General features: G+C 33.1%; 3 protein-coding genes across 3 annotated transcripts; 1 reads left to right on the forward strand and 2 right to left on the reverse strand.

Annotated features, from left to right (window-relative positions):
• Positions 1-1,149: 1,149 nt before the first annotated feature.
• On the reverse strand, positions 1,150-9,112 carry LOC126857047 (neuropeptides capa receptor-like). Its single transcript, XM_050606125.1, has 6 exons — positions 7,694-9,112; positions 3,483-3,573; positions 3,203-3,402; positions 2,589-2,837; positions 2,049-2,373; positions 1,150-1,831 (listed from the first exon to the last, which is right to left on the reverse strand). Exons 1-6 carry the CDS (start codon positions 7,977-7,979, stop codon positions 1,585-1,587), a joined length of 1,398 nt encoding a protein of 465 aa, XP_050462082.1. The 5' UTR covers positions 7,980-9,112; the 3' UTR covers positions 1,150-1,584.
• Positions 9,113-11,679: 2,567 nt separating this feature from the next.
• On the forward strand, positions 11,680-13,772 carry LOC126857052 (translocation protein SEC62). Its single transcript, XM_050606130.1, has 5 exons — positions 11,680-12,004; positions 12,305-12,739; positions 12,825-13,172; positions 13,252-13,355; positions 13,474-13,772. Exons 1-5 carry the CDS (start codon positions 11,969-11,971, stop codon positions 13,646-13,648), a joined length of 1,098 nt encoding a protein of 365 aa, XP_050462087.1. The 5' UTR covers positions 11,680-11,968; the 3' UTR covers positions 13,649-13,772.
• A 473-nt stretch (positions 13,773-14,245) lies between these two features.
• LOC126857058 (tetratricopeptide repeat protein 36) lies at positions 14,246-17,049 on the reverse strand. The gene is made up of 3 exons (XM_050606146.1): positions 15,695-17,049; positions 14,816-15,013; positions 14,246-14,736 (listed from the first exon to the last, which is right to left on the reverse strand). The coding sequence occupies exons 1-3, from the start codon at positions 15,786-15,788 to the stop codon at positions 14,486-14,488; spliced, it is 543 nt and encodes a 180-aa protein (XP_050462103.1). The 5' UTR covers positions 15,789-17,049; the 3' UTR covers positions 14,246-14,485.
• Positions 17,050-17,893: the final 844 nt, after the last annotated feature.

Raw genomic sequence — 17,893 nt, forward strand, 5'->3', positions numbered from 1 at the left:
AAGTGAATTGATCTGAAGAAAAATTCAGGATGAGATAATCACAAAATTATTCCTGATCAGGATCTCATTGTTTATTCATGTTGTCAAATTCTGTTGTTAATGACTTTATTACTATTTTAGATTCGAGAAATATGCAAGATTTATCTTAAGATAAATTGCATTTTTATGGATTTCTTGATTAATTTTAAACCGAGATTTTTTTCTACAAAAATATTAAGGTATGGGTTGGTTTTGAGCAATTATAAGTAATTAAAAATGCAGTAATTGTTTTTAAATTGTTATTAAACAAACATCTAAATAATACTTTTTTCACATCAGTTCTCAAGCGACCAGTATAAGTTCTCTTGCAACAAAAATAGGCGAACGATAAACTTTAATATTATTCAAAGTGTATCCCATTATCCAAATTGCTTTGTTGTAGTCTGTAAGTACTATAATAGTCCACTTTGGTTGAACTTAATAAAATCAAGTTTCGCTGTGTTGTCAGATGATACTAAGAGTCTAACTCGGGACAGAAACTGTTTGAAGGAACTTGTCTGTTTGAATTATCTTTGAAATCCGAATTTATCCTTCGAATGTGGACGACAAGAATGGGCGGATTATAACTTATACTACCGCTTTTCATATTTTAAGTTACTTTACACAGCAACTCTCTTACATGCAAAAACACACGCGTACATATTATTTACGATTTGTCTGCGCGATTTGAAAGCTACTACGTGTAAATAATTGCGCTGAATATTCTCTCAGTTCTTATTGACATCGAGAAGAGGAAAAGAGAACAAAGGTGTTTATTACGCATATAATACGTATCTCATTTGAAACAAAATAAATACGTAATCATATCAATCTTTGACATAATAGAAAATTGCCACATACATATCACAAAACATGGACGATTAAACTAATATGTTAAAATAAAAGAAATAAATAAGAGAAAATGTTTATATTTACATATAGAGTCTATATAATATAGATAATATTTTTATAGGAATATTAATTGCATATGCTCGCGCGCAATATAATAACATTATTAAAATTACTTTCTGTCTCTTTAAAAAATAATATTTTATGCGAGCAAAAAAGCCATGTTATATATATAAAAAATTAATTAAGCAGAAATAAACTGGCAATATTATTGCTGATAAATTAGAGCTTGACAATAATATTTTATTAAACATTTATTTAAATCATTATAAACAAATTCATCTTTTTATTAAATATTGCGTTGATATAAAACATGTAAATATTTTTATATGGAAACAATCGCGCATCACAAATAAAAATTATTATCCTCGTGTTAAAATTTTAAATATTTATATATACACCACACATAGAAGTTTTGTGATATGAAAATTAAATAAATATCAGAGAGAGATACATATAATGTGTAAAAGTTTGTTCTAGAATAAATAATATAAAACATTGATGTGTTATATTATAATCGATAGTTAATTATATATATATATATATTTACAATGTTGTAGAATGTTATAAAATTCTTTTAACGCTAATCAATAGTTCAAACAAATTATTTACAATGTTATGCGCTACATATGTTTTAATGCAACGAATGAAGATAGATCACAGATTGGTTTTAGCTATGGAAATTGTATCTTCCGATCTTTTCGTGGACGTTGTGCTTTCGTTGCTAAGTTGTTGGCCAACAAATAAATGCCCTCGTTCAGAGAGAAACGTTGAGGATGAATCTTTCTTTTGTAACAAGTAAGCGTTTTGAGGAAAGTTGCTATTTTCACTATTTCTACTCTTGATATCATCCTCACTGCTCGGTGTAAAGCAGAATATCTCTTTGACTTGAGCAATGCTGTGCCTAAAAAAAAAAAAGATACAAAATTGTTACAATGTAATCTACGCGAAGCATTCAATAAAATATAGATCGAGACTCCATAACGTTATGTTTTCTATTAAAATCTAAAATAAGTATCAAAATTTATTTGTTATGTTACTAGTATAGACCAAAGTTTTGCATGGAAAAGAAATATTATTAATTACTTCATTTTGAAAAATACTAAACGTTAGATTCGTACCTAATAGAACACATAATACTTCGATCGCGAACTTTATTCATGGAATCACGTCCGGATAGATGAGATCCCTTATCCGTTAAGATTTTGTTTCTCGGTCTCTTCGTTCTGCAGCATATCGTTTGCTTGAACGCTTGGCGGTATCTGATACTCATTAAATTATAGAGAATAGGATTGACGGTGGTGCTGAAATAATACAGACATCCACTGAGAATATACAGCCATTCGTTTAAATCCGGATAATAATCGGTATCCTGTGCGTAGATGTAAAGCAGACGTTGGGCGTGAAACGGAGCCCAGCAGACAAAGAACATGATAACGACCACGCCTGAAATAAATCATGTATAAACAATTCTAAGCTCTAAAGCTTAATTATACATTTTTAATGTCAAAAATTAAAAAATGCGGTAAAATTCATCATTCATCGCGAAAAATACACTGATTTCAATTTTTAGTCCAAATTTGTATATTAATTTCTTTAATTAATTCTTTAATTATTATTATAATATTATTAGAAAAAAAGAGATAATAATAATGTCCTACTTAACATCCTGATGATAGATTTTCTGGACTGAGTTTGTCGAGAATCGCCGTGAACGAAGCCCTGTATTGGACCAAGCGTTTTTTTGGTACTGCTCTTGATTTTCAGTCCCATTCTCGTATACACCACAAGAATTATGAGCATCGGTATCAAAAAGAATACGATACAACTGAGTTCGTAAAGGGGAAGTCTTGGCATATCGGGCAGAAGCATCGCGCAAATCGCCGAATCAGCCGAGTAGTTTCCGGATTCTGAAAAATATTTAATATCGCATAACAATTAATAATATGATATTTAATAATATCATATAACAATTTATAAAATAAATTTATTATTAATATTATTTATAATATTATTATTCATAATAATGATAAATTTATTATTATACATTTATTATTAAAAATTTGCGTGCTGCGCACGAGGAAGAAAATTCTAAGAGTAAAAAAAAAATCTTCAAAAATATCTTAATAAATAATTGTAATTCAAATAAAATGGTAAATGACAGGATGTTCACGTAATTAAAAAGAGAAATGTAAAATCTGTACAAGTTATTTTTACGAACGCTTACTCGCGTGCCTCGATAATCACGGCAAGGAAAGAAATATATCTATTTAACCTGGCGGATATTCGACGAAATTGACCTTGGTATACATGGCGAAGGGTATGGCCGAGACGATCGCGATCGACCAAGCCGCAAGAATGAAGCGTGTCGGCCTTTTGAGACCGCTCATCGAATAGACGCGCAAGGGATGACAGATGGCCAAATATCTCTCCATAGAAAACGCCACGATCGTGAGAACTGACACGTAAGATGACCTGTAAAACGAATCGCTGATATTTAAAAAATCGCGTCCCTCCACGAAAGTGATAGAGTGGATCAGAGATATATATCTTACATCTCCGACACGTACGCCCGTATCTTGCAAAGCCCCGCGCCCAGAGCCCAAGGATATTGCTGCCAGAATACGCTCAACTCATTGGGAAGACCTGTAGTAATTATTTAATAAATTGATAGATTGAGGAAAGAATTTTTCGAGAGTATTATGTATGTTTTTATTTCCGAAAAATCGATTTATAATCACACAAGGAATCTGTAGTAAAGTGTAATTAATTGGAGATATCAATGATTAATTGATCTGGAGAACAAGTAAATTCAATTTTTACATTGTATTTTATGAAAGAAATTTTTTGTAGACAAGCTTGTACAGTAATGTCACTTTTCTCAATTTTCTTCTCATATCAAATTTTTCTAGATTTTTTTATCAATATCAAATTTTTATCATGTCGCAGCGCAATAGAAATTTTAGGAGCTCTGCAAATATTCGCAGGACTATAAAAAAATTTTTTTTTTATTGAAAATTTTTATTTAAGTAGTTAATAATATTGTATTGATATTACAAAAAATTAAAAATTTTTCTCAAGTCGTTGCGCTGCAAAAAGAAATCTAGAAAATGTACTCATTCTTCGAGGTCTCAAATAGGAGGTATGCTTCCTTAATGCAAGTCGATATCCGAGTTTCGCATTTTTCTCCGAATAAAATGCTTCTCATAAGCCTATTATACGAAAATGTAAATTAACTTTGCGAAAAGCAGATTCACGACTAACTTAAGCCCGGTTGGTAATTAGTGAACACACATATCTAATATAACAATATTAACGAGGTTGTGCCTTTTTACGCTTTGTACGCGCAAGTTAAAGTAACTTTCGCGAATTACATACCACCGCGAAAACGAACGGCTGAATATTCGTCACGTATCGTTATGAGTCGAATAAGCTCTATAAGAGGCATTGAAATGTTTGTGTTTTAATTAATGAATACATCGCACAAAATGCATACGACGAAACCGCGCTTTACGTTTTTCGACGACTGATAAGCACAATCTGATATCTCTACGACTGTTTGTTAATAGAAGAGACATGCTTTTCGTCTATTTTCTTTCCCTCTTCCGTTTATTATTTCTTTGTTCTGTAATTTTTTTACTTCACTTTCAATCGTTTTACAGTTCGAATTTCAATTAAAAAGTTAATTTAAATCATATAATTATAAGTCGTATAATTATTTCAGTTTGCAAATTACACATATGTATAAATAATTAAAATCGAGACAGAATTACTGAAAGAGAAGTATGGAAAGAAGAAGAGAAAAGATTAATAAAATCTTTTGTAAATTCATGTTTTACTAAAATCATTTACATGTAATTTTGCTTTACATTAATTGTCTTAATTCGATGATATTTTTGCTAGCATAAATAAAATCTCATAATAAATTGATATAAATATATGTCATATTGTTATTAACAATGCCAGAATTATTTCTCTTTTCTTTTTCAATTTTTTTCAATTTTTCTCGTCACAATATAGGGATTTTATGTCTTCCAATCGTCTTCCAAAGCATAAAAGCTATCCGGTAGTCGTCCGGCATATAGTTGTCCTTTCATAAAGCTCCACAATGGACATCAAAAGCCACCAGGGGTTCAGTTCTTACCATCAGAACATATCGTTAACGATAAAGCTTTCTCGTCCTGGTTGGAAGCCCTTCGATCGTCTCTATTGTGTCTAACATTTTCTAAAGCGCCACGGCGGTTATAAATATAACAACATGCACCCGCAAAGCCTTTTATTGTATTGCAAAATCGCCGTTTTACTGCCAATTCTAATAAATGCACACACAATTGTTTCAATTTTTCTCTTTGTCTTATTTTTCTTTCTTGTATCACGCTATTGACCGACAAATAAACAATAAACAAATAAGTAATTAAATCATTTGTGAATAGAATATCTTGATAATCGATCGATTTCAAAGGCTCATTCAAAAATTTATTTTTATATTATTTCTCTTCTACGAAGAATATATTTAAGTTTGAGCAAACTGTGGATTATATTTAATTTATTTATGGCACATATTTATTTTATTTTGTATATTTAATTAGAAATCTTTATGACGCCCTTTTAAAAAATATTTAAAAATTTATTAAAAATGATATTTAAATAAATATTAAAAAATTAAATAAATATTAAAAAATTGTTATTTAAATACTATTTAAATAAATATTAAAAAATTCTATTTAAAATGCTATTTAAATGCTATTGAAATTATTTTACGTATTACATAATTGAAAGATTAACTTTTTCACATTTATATATATATTGAATTGATATTTGAAATAGCGAAGAGAAAACCTATATATTTTTCATCTTCATAAAAAATCATTATCGTGTCTAAGTCTCGCGAATTTCTTATAGTGACGTAAATACGTCGTTGTTACCTTCGGTAAACAAGTCTACCGTACAGATAACAATCGCAATTGTACACATAAAATGGGATTAATTTCAAGCTTTTATCTACGTGCGTCAATGCTATGAATATCTCGTGTCAACCAATCATGATAGTGATAATACACAATAGATAATATAAAATAATTACTTTTTTATTTATCCCAGAGAGAAAAAAAAGAAAAAAAGAGAAAGCAAGGGTGGGAGAGAAAGAGTAATTACCTCTACGTACGCTTTACAATGTTTGCGTATTTTTCCATACAAATTACAAATAAACATGCATTATCGTAGTGTGATTAAAAAATATTGAATACGAAATATATCGGCAAGTAAATATATCGATAAACGCATTGATGAAAATGATTTTATAATATAATGCTTTTGGTGATAATTTTCAGTGCTATTTCAATGATATTACAATTCGATAGAATATTACTCTTGAAAAAATGCAATTTTTTTTCAGTTGCAATGTTTTCTATCAGTCGTCAATATTCCTCTTTGAATTCTACGTAAAAAGTAATATCAAAAAAAATGTACGAAGAACCACGCGAAATACGCCAGAGATTCTGTGTTATTTGTCGCTACACTAAAGGCATTCGTTTCATACTGCTGTTCCATCGGCTTTAATTCTCAACGAGTTTGTTCCTTCAACTAAATTCCACGTTATTCATTATTAAACCTTTTTCGCATTCCTATTCTCGACACCGTATATAATATCCCGAATTTATATATTTAAAAAAGCGATTCTTTCTTGCGTATCTATTATTCCGCGTTATCCAAACGAGAAGGAGTTTAGTCAGACCGATTATCGTTATCAATCGCTTTAGGAATTATCAAAATCATATTATCAACGAACGAAATGTCATCGATAGTTAATGAATCGAGCATAGCCAGAAGCGATTTGGTCGACTGTTCATTGCTTTGACCAATTCACGATTAAATCCCCGCGGAGCTACATAGTTCACATATTATATTACACATATATATGTGAGAAATTATAGACATTTTGTGCGAATTAAAGAATGCAATGCATCGTGACACAAAGCAACGCATGTGAATCGCAAAAAGTGAAATAACTTTAGACCACATGTTTCGTTAAATCCTGCACATATATTACCTACTTCAGAATAAAGAGGACAGATTTAAAGATGCAAAAATCTTGCAATGTATTTTATTTAAATGGCAATAAAGATAAGAAATGACAAATCTTTACATATTTTTTTCATTACAACTTAAGAATTATTAAAGTAGAATTTCTTTCAATATTATTTTGCCACTACTATTATAAAAAAAAGCTTTGTAAACATTAATTAATAGTGAAGACGTCGGATTTATAATAATCGCCATCTATTTTTTTTGTTATTAAAGTATAAAATATCTTTTTTCTATACAAAAAGAAAATATATAAATCTTTATTTTATTTATTATTAGGATTTAATTATATTTGCAATATATTTAAAATATTAATAATAATATTAATAATATGTAATATTTTACAAATTTTCAATAATTTTTATTTATTACTAATTATATATATATATATATATATATATATATATATATATATATATATAATATATATATAAATCACTATACAGTTTTTTGCTAAATCTGATAAGATCATTTCTGAATTGATATGGCTTTTTTATATTTTTACTGACAGCTTAATGAACGTAAAATAAGTAAAACATATTTATAATAATGAGAGAAACAATTAATTATTAAAATAAAGTAATTAATTGTTAAAAAAGGTAATGAAAATGCAAAGATGAAACCGAAAGTAATCGCATCCTGAATGAGCGCGATATTTCTGCATCGCCTTTTGCTCGCTTACCCAACACAAGTAGAATGAGGTCGGATATAGCCAGACTGAAAAGATAGTAATTGGTGGCAGTCTGCATAGACGCATTTCGGACGATGACCGTGCATGTGGCGACGTTACCGAAAACGCCAGAGATGAAGATTAGAAGATAGGCGATCGTGAGCGGTATCACCAATCTCGGAGGCAAGTACCTGGGTCCCAGCACTTTATTCAGGTACTCGATCTCAGTTAGATTGTCCAGATCCCAATCTCGCCAGAAATCGAGTGTCTCGTTCTCGTCCTCCCCCGATGACCCCATCACGAAGGATCCACTCGATGAATATCACACGTCCGTTCGATTCATCGTGATGACAGCGTAACGATGTTTCCTTTCGCGTGTGCACGTTCCTGATATCGCGCCTCTAAGTATATCGCGCGCGCGCAAACAAAGAGAACCGATTCGCGTCTTGATAAACCCGCGATTCGAGTCAATAAACCTTCTATCGTTGAATTTTAATTTGGGTCACCCACTTGCGACGAGTGAGCTCGAAACTTCCTTCTCGTACAATCTTTCTGGACTGGTGGAAGGAAATCACGAGTGACGACGACAATTATTTGCGCGTCCTTAATTGTTTAATTGGATTCTGAGATAGCATGCGCCGAAAATAATTTCCATTCTTCGAATGTTCGAATTTCTCAGTGACAACTTTCTTATTGGTCCTTCGAGGACAATTTCTCGAAGTGGCAAATTGAATAAAATGCTAATAGAAATACAAGTCTGCGTTCGTTTCCAGCTGTCCGATCGAAACGAACGTTCCTCGTAAAGATGCTTCCGTTTGTAATAAGAATACGATAAATATCGCGCTCGATTGCCGATTTTAAAGTATTGCAGAAATATTATAATTATAATTTAATAAAAGTTACTAATTTTTAATTAGATTATAATTAGAATTGTAATTAAAAGTATCTATAGAGGGATGACGCGCACCCTTATTTGCCCTTTAAAAGTTGACACCACGATTTAATCTTCGATCAAACGTCACTACACTATAACTGTCAAATCGACGCATAAAGTTGTAATTCTTGCTTTTCGTTTCTATATTTTTGCGCACTCAAACTCTTCAACGATCTGCAATAATCGAAAAGCCCGTAACTGCAATAATCGAATTTTATTCTTTTGATTGCTATAAATTTTAGGCGTGTTGAAAAACGTACTGTTTACAGACAGTCTGTCACCCGCAAGACACCGAGTACCGTCGACTGCTCGAAAAGCATACGAATGTTTATCATTTCACGAGAAACGTGTATGATTAAGGATTATACAAGGTGACTCTCTAACGTGCTATTTTGACCTGTCAGTTGATGCTCGTCAAATCCATGTACCAAGGGATGTCCATCACGTGAGGAAGAAAATGTTAAATCAACAAACCGTCATCCGCGATAGAATGTCGCGTATGAACTGAGTTCTCGATCATACCCGTCACAAACACATGTTGACTACTCCATCCGTAGATTTTGCTGATAGGAAATCTTTTTTAATGTACATAATACCGTGTTGCCAGATCGCGCGGAGAAAAAGATGAAATCTTTTTCTCAACATCATTAAAACGTCGCGAAAAAGACAATTTTGCATCATTGGCAGTAAGTTATTGTTTCGAGAATAATATTTAAAAGAAATTAATATAAAAATAGTACGGGTTGAGAAACGTGATCTTGAGAAAAACTCTCTCTGCGGAAACACGTGAGCTTCATAAAACAGGCATTATTTTTCTTTTTTTTTTTTTTTTGACACAAGAAATTTTCGTTAAAACATTTCTTTCATCGTTATCTCAGTATTAGCTTCTTAAATCTTTCTGGAGAAATCATTGACGAGAAAAAATGTCCACGAGATTTTCTTTTAGATAGGATATTATTTTATTGAATTATCTCAAAATCTTCTCGAAGCAATTTTCGCGAAAGTTTGCGAGCAATATACACAAAATAAGCATCTTTAGGCAAATTTTTTTTAAGTTTATCCAACTTGCTGATAAGCATGATAAAGTTTTAATCCAATAATTTGACTTTACAGATAATAAATTGCTATTATAAATTTTTTAACATATGTGATTATATAGATTGGTGATTATATAGATATACTTTTTTTCTGTCCTAGTTGTATATATTATCATCACCGGTAAATGTCGATACATAGATATTTACATATTATATTATTTTTATTTATAAATTATCTTTTTGATATTAAAAAAATATATTGTCTAATATATGACAATTATTTATTGCATATTATTTAAAAAATATTTCGTTTCCTTGAAAAATTGTTATATAAACGGCAATAAAGAGAAAGAGAAAGAAAGAGAGAGAGAAAAAGAAAGAAAGAGAGAGAAATACAATAATATATAAAACTTATTTCAAAACACACAGTATGTATATAAATATGTGTGTATTGAAGAAGGCAATGGTATCTCTAAAAAAAATATAAGCTTTATTTCATGCTCAAATAAACAAATAAATTTTCAAATAAACTTTCACAATAAATACTTAATTACCATGATATGCCACTTGCTGTGACATGAGATATCATGCGCTTTTCCTCCTTTAAAATGCATTTGAAAAATTATTGGTTGAACCGCGAAACCGTGATTTTCTCATGAAAATTCTCCTTTCAGTTTAAATGAAAAATATATTAACAACTAAACTATTACTCAATATGTAGTATAACATTATAAAGAAATATAAAGCAAATTGAATTCATATACATGTACATGTATAAATAAAATGCAGACAAGTGATAATTTTGCCGCAACGGTAAAAAAATTGTCGTATTAACACGAACAGATAATATGTACGTATAAATATACGAATGTATAAATGTGTATGTATGTGCGTGTATATGTATGTGCTGCAAAATAACGTGCGTGCGTATGCGCAAGTACGCGCTCGATACGGTCTACTCATTACAATGTATATTGAATTATCATTTTGTAAATATATTGAAAAATATCTTGCTTCTGCATACATTAACGTTTTTACACTGTTTTTTATTTTATAATATATTTTTTTTTTGGAAATTAAACAATTTCAACGATACCCAGGTAACACAAGTTGATTTTATATAAACGTTTTCTAAACAAAACTTTTTATACCATCAAAAACAATGTGAATAAATTTTGTTTCGACAAAAATGTTTTGGAAACCATAATTGAAGAAAGATATTTCTTATATTTTTATAGAGATAAGAAAAATTTAGTTTTTTAATTTAAAATTAATATGCATATAGAAAGATTGCTCATATATATATATATATATATATATATATATATATATATATATATGTATGATATAAAAATTGCTAGAGAAAAGTAGACACACAACAAAAAAATATGAAACGGATAAAATTATCGATTTGTAAAATAAAATATAAGATAAATAAGTTTGCGCAAGATTTAAAAAAAAAAAATATCACACGTAGCTAATAAAATATACAGCTACAAATTTATAAATGCGTGGGACGTGTTCATAACAAAACACACAATTTAATTTCAATTAAAATTAAAATTAATTTAATTTAAAAAAACGCGAATATACGAATACATACCAACTGGTGATTTTACCAGCAGTGTTGAAAGATGAGTGTGGCTTCGTAATTCTATGTAGCTTCTAAAATGATTGCAGGTGGCGATACTTGACGGTTCTTATTCGCATTTCGCTCAATAAAAAAAAAAAAAGAATCCACATATATCAATGATCAAAATTTAATCAATCAGAACAAAGAAATTCCAGCCTCTTTGTTTTGTAATGATTAGAAAAATTCTAATCTTTAATTTTCGACATGTAGTCTGTGATTTCGCTTGCTCCGGAGACAATGATAAGAGTGAGCGAGACGATAAGAGGCAAGTCTCTCTCACATTTCATTGGTCTCACGACGATGAATTAGCCTGGACTCGCACCAGGGGCAATGTCGTTTGATAAAATCAAGAGAATTTAGCCCAGACTCAAACCAGAGGCAAAGTGAGTCGATAAGGGGCAAAGTGTGTTGCACGGAAATGCCGGTCGCGCCTTCATGCGGGCCTTTGGCTATCTGTCTATTAATCTGTGTCGTAAACATCTCGTGAGGGAAAGAGAGGAGGTGGAGCAAACGCCAGCTGCGTTTCTTGAGGATCAGTGAGGATCGTTTCTGCAACGGTGCTCGCTTGGAGGGACGCGCACGCAGTTCGCATATGCCTGTTCGAGGCCAGTTCGCAGCAGCTTCGTTGGCCAACAGCGTGAGCAACGGATCTGTGCGCGCAAGCGTGAGGCAAAATTCACGGCATGGCGGAGCGCAAGAAAAACAGGAAGCGAAAAGATGTAAGGATCGCGTATGGGCCAGAGGATAATCGCGATTTCGATCGGTTTATGCGCAATCAATTAATTCGCGTTGACACGTACCGTGTCGATTCTCTTTAAACGTGTCGGCGCCGATAAACGTGACGCGATCTCGCGTGACGTAGATCAGCGCCCGCGATCTACTTTTCGGTATCCAAAAAATCGCGGATTAATTCGTCTTCCCCCTCTTGTCAGACTAATTCGTGCGCGGAGTACAAAGCGTAGTTCCTCCCGTTGAATTTTCTAGGTCGACGATCTAACGGAAGTTATTATTTGCAACAGGAAGTGGCGAGTTTGGACACAAAGGTTGCCCAAGACAAGCCATCCAAGGAGGAGTATGCGGTAGCAAAGTGGATACGCAACAATGTACCATCGAAGAAGACAAAGTTCGATAGGACTCACATTGTTGAGTACTTCACTGGGTCGCGTGCGATTGATGCTTTATTGGAAAACTCACCTTGGAGCACGGTGTTTGAGAATCGGGAGCAGGTCTCCCAATTCTTGGACCTGATGTTGAGGCACAAGTTCTTTCATAGAGCCAAGAAAGTAGTGATATCGGAGGAAGAACTCAATAAAATGCGGGGCATTAAAAAGAAGACTAAAGATGATAAGAAACCTGTGGAGAAGGAAGATTTGAAGGAGACTAAAGATGCAGCTAAAGATGAGAAAAGCGAAGAGAAAGCCGAGGAACGAAAGGAAAATAAGAAAAAGCCAAAAGTAAGCGTGAAAGTTTACTCGTACAGCTTAGATATAATCTTTTTCTCTTTTCTTTTCGCAATAAAAAAACATACTTTGCTTCCAGGTAAGATTAGAAATGCACATGGATCAGTATTTTGTGGATTGTAACGATGCATATGTGTGGATATATGAGCCAATTCCTGTGTATTATTGGTTTTTCGGCACATTGGTAGTCTTAGGTGCGATAGGAGTCTGTCTCTTCCCATTGTGGCCATTAACTATCCGTCATGGCGTATATTACCTAAGCGTCGCCGCCGCGGGATTCCTTGTATTCATATTAGCATTGGCTATTATCAGAATGATTGTATTTTGTCTTTTGTGGGTTCCCACATTAGGTCGATGTCACCTGTGGCTACTACCTAACTTGACGGCCGATGTTGGCTTCTTCGCATCCTTCTGGCCATTATATCAGGTTAATAATTTTCTCCATATTTCTAACTGCCATAATACAATAATCATGTAAATTTGTTAACGCGAAATTGTTATTTCAGTATGAATATTATGGCCCAACGTCCGACAGTGACAAGAAGGTTAGTAAAAAGAAAAGAAAGAAGGAAAAGGATTCCGACTCTGAGGATGCACCGTTACTTCATTCGTAAGTCTCGCGATTTATATAATTAATTGGACATATTACTCACAAAATGTATATATCTCTAATATTATATTACTCACAAAATGTATATAGCTCTAATATTATATTTATAACTTTTCAGAGAAGAGACAACTAGCGCGATGGAAGCGCCTAAGGAGGAAGAGCGAATCGAGGAATTATCTTTGCCAAGTGAAGAGAGGAAAGCTTCGTCTGACTCGGCAGAAGGAGAGGACGGCAGTGAGGAAGGCTCGGAGAGCGAGAAATCGAATACAGGTCGAGATTTTGTTATGGTTTAAGACAGGTAGGCTGGGCAATCATGTTTTCTGGAACAAACAGCTAGTATTAATTGTCGCATTAATCATCGCTGAAACCGATATATACTTGCGATGCGTTAACCTGGTCATTGGACTCCAATTTAACGCACGGATTTGAAAAACCGATCATAGCAGATTCTCCATTTTGTTGCATTTAAATACGATCAAGAATGAGCAAAAACCGTTTGTGATTGCATGAGAAAAGAATTTCCAATAACTGGCGTGATTGTAAAATATTATCTTTAGAAAATGTGTGATAAGGCATATTTTATTCTATATATGTAATCATTATTAGGTGTAATTGCGTTATTGAGCGTATATCTCTCTCAATTTCCGTTGAATAAATTATGAGTATTGTTCCAAGTCTTCAATCTCTCAACGCGATCCATGTCTACCAACAGTTAACATATTGTAGTTAATTAATTTTACAAGGAATTCTCTCCGTTTGATGTAAATCATTTTGAATCCAGGGAGAGAGATGATTTAGCTGGAAGAGAAGGAATCTTTACGGGTACATAGAACTTGATGTTTTCTTCGTCGTTCGTCAATTTAGCGAGTTCCTTTTTAGCAGAAAAGAAATTCAATTTTACAAAGAAATATATTTTCTCGATTTGATACAGACGGATAATTTATATTTTTATGCGAAATTTCTAATGAATATCATTGTTATTATTATGATTCTACTTTGCGATTATATCAATATATATCGAGATCTATATGTAGATCTGCCGGGCGTTAATCTATATCGAAATAAAAATAAAATAAAGCGTTATCTATTAAATAGTCATTGTATTTCGAGATGCGATCCCATGAATTAGATTAAGTGCGATTGGCCTTGGAAGTGATCTCGCGCAGCATCGCGTTGCACATGGCCGCGTAAGGGTTCAGAGCGACCAATTGTGATTTAGCGAAGCTCGAACCAGCCTTCGCTGCACGTACGAAGTCTTTCTTGGCTTCATCGTCCTGTCCCATCCATCGGTAAAGAGCGCCACGTTGACAGAGCGCCTGGATGCCAGCTCTTCCTTTTCCTTGGCTCAATTCCACCGCCAGATGCAGATCCTTCAAAGCTTCTAACGGCGAAACGCAATAATCGAATTACGTTTTTCTCGCGCCAATTTTATTTTACATCGCGATGTATGTTCGAAATACCTTCATCCCGATTCGCCAAACGTAATGCTTGTGCTTTGTCATTTAGAATTGATGGTGATTCAGGCGCTTGCTTCAGAGCTTCGTCGAAAAGTCGAAACGACTCGTCAAAGATCTTCGTTTCTGCGCAGATTATTGCCTTCCTCACGATTTCTGATACGTGCGGTTCTAAATGATCTTCCTCGGAAATATCCGTCGTCTCTTTTCAACGCAATATTGAAAGAAAAAAAAAAAAACAAGTTTTTATATTAATACATCTTTTACTGCGTAATTTATAAAAAGTTGAGTGGCGACGTCAACATGCGTAGCGCGCAAAACCTTGAAAGCTGTATAGTAATAAGAAAATTTATTTGTTATTGCGTCGCGTGGTCTTTTACTTATTCATGATGATCTAAATATCTCGCGTGAGAACAAACCGCTAAGACACATTTCTGCGCCAGACGAATGCGGTTACCTATGGGCTTTAAGCACTTGCAGATTTTTCGAACAATCCTATGAGTTTGCGGTTTCGAGTCGAGTTTAACTATACTAGTGCGACAAGTCGCGATTTTGCGCCGTCATTAAGACCGAATCAATTTAAACTTGAGAATCACGCAGCGAAGTAACAAAATTCCAAAGTATTATCATACGAATTATATATATATATATATATATATATATATATATATATATATGTATGCAATCGAAAAATATTTTAAAAATTTTGAGATACATTTTTGATCGATTACGAGTGATTTGTGATATTAAATTAATATTATATATATATATATATTGATATATTCATAACTTTATGAAATTTATATTATATTGAATATTCTAATGTAGAGTACTCAATATAATTGTCATTATTGTCTGTATTAAGAATAATCTTGCGTCACATACCAATTTGTTTTGAAAGATCAGACAGACCAAGTGATTGAAGCGGATCGAAGATTGTGTTTAAGATAGCTCTATCGCCTTCACTCAGACTCTCCATGACGTCGACTGAATTCTTCCACGGATCCTGCCGTTTTCCTGCCGCGATCGATGGAAACTCGTTTCTGTTTATCGTGAATTAATCGTGTTGCGTCACGAATCGAGATGGAATGTCATCCAGCTAATGTATTTTTAGATTAGTAACGGAAATTGTATTTTACATATACATACAGTGCGAGATTATAGATTTCCGCAACTCTTGGCTATTTGGTCGCTTAAATCTAGTGTAACGTAAAGATTAATTAATACGTTCGATGATAAAAATCGATAATAAATATCGAACTTTAATAAATCTTTACATGCATCGCTGGATTTAGCGATGTTATTTGTATTTAATAACCGCATCGCTAAAGAAACAAAAATACCGGCCAACTCTTAAACATGACAAATTAACTTTAAATTTAAATTTGATTTAACTCGTTACGCAAAAAATGTCGACAATAAAAGCCGAAGAGGAGGAAAAGGAGACTCGTAGGATCATTAATTTCGGGCGTCGTAAAATGTGCTTGCGCGAGTAAGCGGCAAACGACAGCTGGACGCCAATCGTCGTGCTTCCCATGGACCGTCGTAACAGTAAACGCCGCGTTGTATTTAATGTCCAGCGGATTATTTCTTTCGCAATTCAATGAGATGGGCGTCTCATCCATCAACCAGTCGGGGGAAGGAATCGGGCCGGTTTTTCGACGAAAATCCATGAGAATTCTGACTCTAATGTCGTCATTACCCAATAAACGCGCGATTTTTCGCGATTCCCCGCGACTTTACCGTTACCGTTAAGAGGAACTATTAAACTCGTCGTCAGCGCGCTTTCCCACGAGTAGAGCGAACCGAGGAGGCGCCGCGACGCGGGATCTTCTCCGTGAAAGCGCGAACAGCGGTATCTCAAACGAGCTTCTGATTCGGTGAAGAGGATCGTAAGATCGCCTTTCTTTTTGATATCCGACGATAAATTATGGTTCAGAATCTGGATCGCAATTTACTAGTGCAATTGCCAGTGAACTCTTTCGCATCATTTTTTTCTTTTTTACGATTCGCATGCTTCTTCGAATCTTTGAAAATAATCTGAGAAATCTAGATCGATATCTCGCACGTATTAATGCATACTTAAAGCGATCTTTGAAATCTTTCACGATACTTTCTTTTTTTTATGATATATATTTTTACAGGGTATGTACTCCCTGGAATAAAATGGTAAACCAGAATTCTCAGAGAATTTTATTGAGACTCAAGGAACTTAAAAAAAAAATGCTCTTTTTAATAATTTTGTTCTTATGCTATAGAAAGTAAACAATCTTCCAAAATATATCATAAATATCTATCTATCTCTGTTTATATATATTCAATATCTTAAGAAAATATTGCATATATGTAGTACATTTTCTTCATTTTAATTTTTAGTAATAAAAATGAAAATGTTATACAAGTTAAAATGTTTTATCTTAGCAAAAGCCATTCAATTTTTTTTAGTACATTTAAATCTTGGCACTTGAAACTCAAGTGCTTTGTGTTTTTCCTTCGTATGAGTGAAAATTAGGAAACGCGTACAATAAAGAAACTTATTTTAGGAAATCGGTGAAAAAAATTTTTAAATATTTTCTTTACCTGGAATTTTATAAAATAAAAATACCTGGAAAATTAGAGAAGTTGCAGGAAATTTTTTTAAATTACGATTTGAGTAGACATTCCGTTTTAATATCTTCATTAATTCTTTTTTCTTTTTCGAAAAGCCTTGCCGTTACACTTTACGACTTAATTTAAAATTATCGAAATTAGTTTTCTAGTCTTAAATGTTTGCAAATTTTAATCGAAAACTATACGTTCAAAGAATTAAATGCAATATGCAATAAAATTGCATATTTTATATTCATCTTACCTGCCTTCCTCAAAGAATTATAATTTTGAAATTAACTCCGTGTAAATTAAAGGCACGCTGCACGAGCATAAGAAAATAACGACATTATAGAAAGCACCTCTTAGAGATCGTACATGCAATGTCAGCGCGATAATCAGGCGGATGAACCTCTCTCGCTGGTCCAGCGCGAGGCGAGGCGAGGCGAGGCGAGACGAGACGCAGCATCGCGATAACCCCGCGGAAGGTGGGTCGCA

The sequence above is a fragment of the Cataglyphis hispanica genome, chromosome 20 (assembly GCF_021464435.1).
Source record: "Cataglyphis hispanica isolate Lineage 1 chromosome 20, ULB_Chis1_1.0, whole genome shotgun sequence".
Taxonomy (NCBI): Eukaryota; Metazoa; Arthropoda; class Insecta; order Hymenoptera; family Formicidae; genus Cataglyphis; species Cataglyphis hispanica.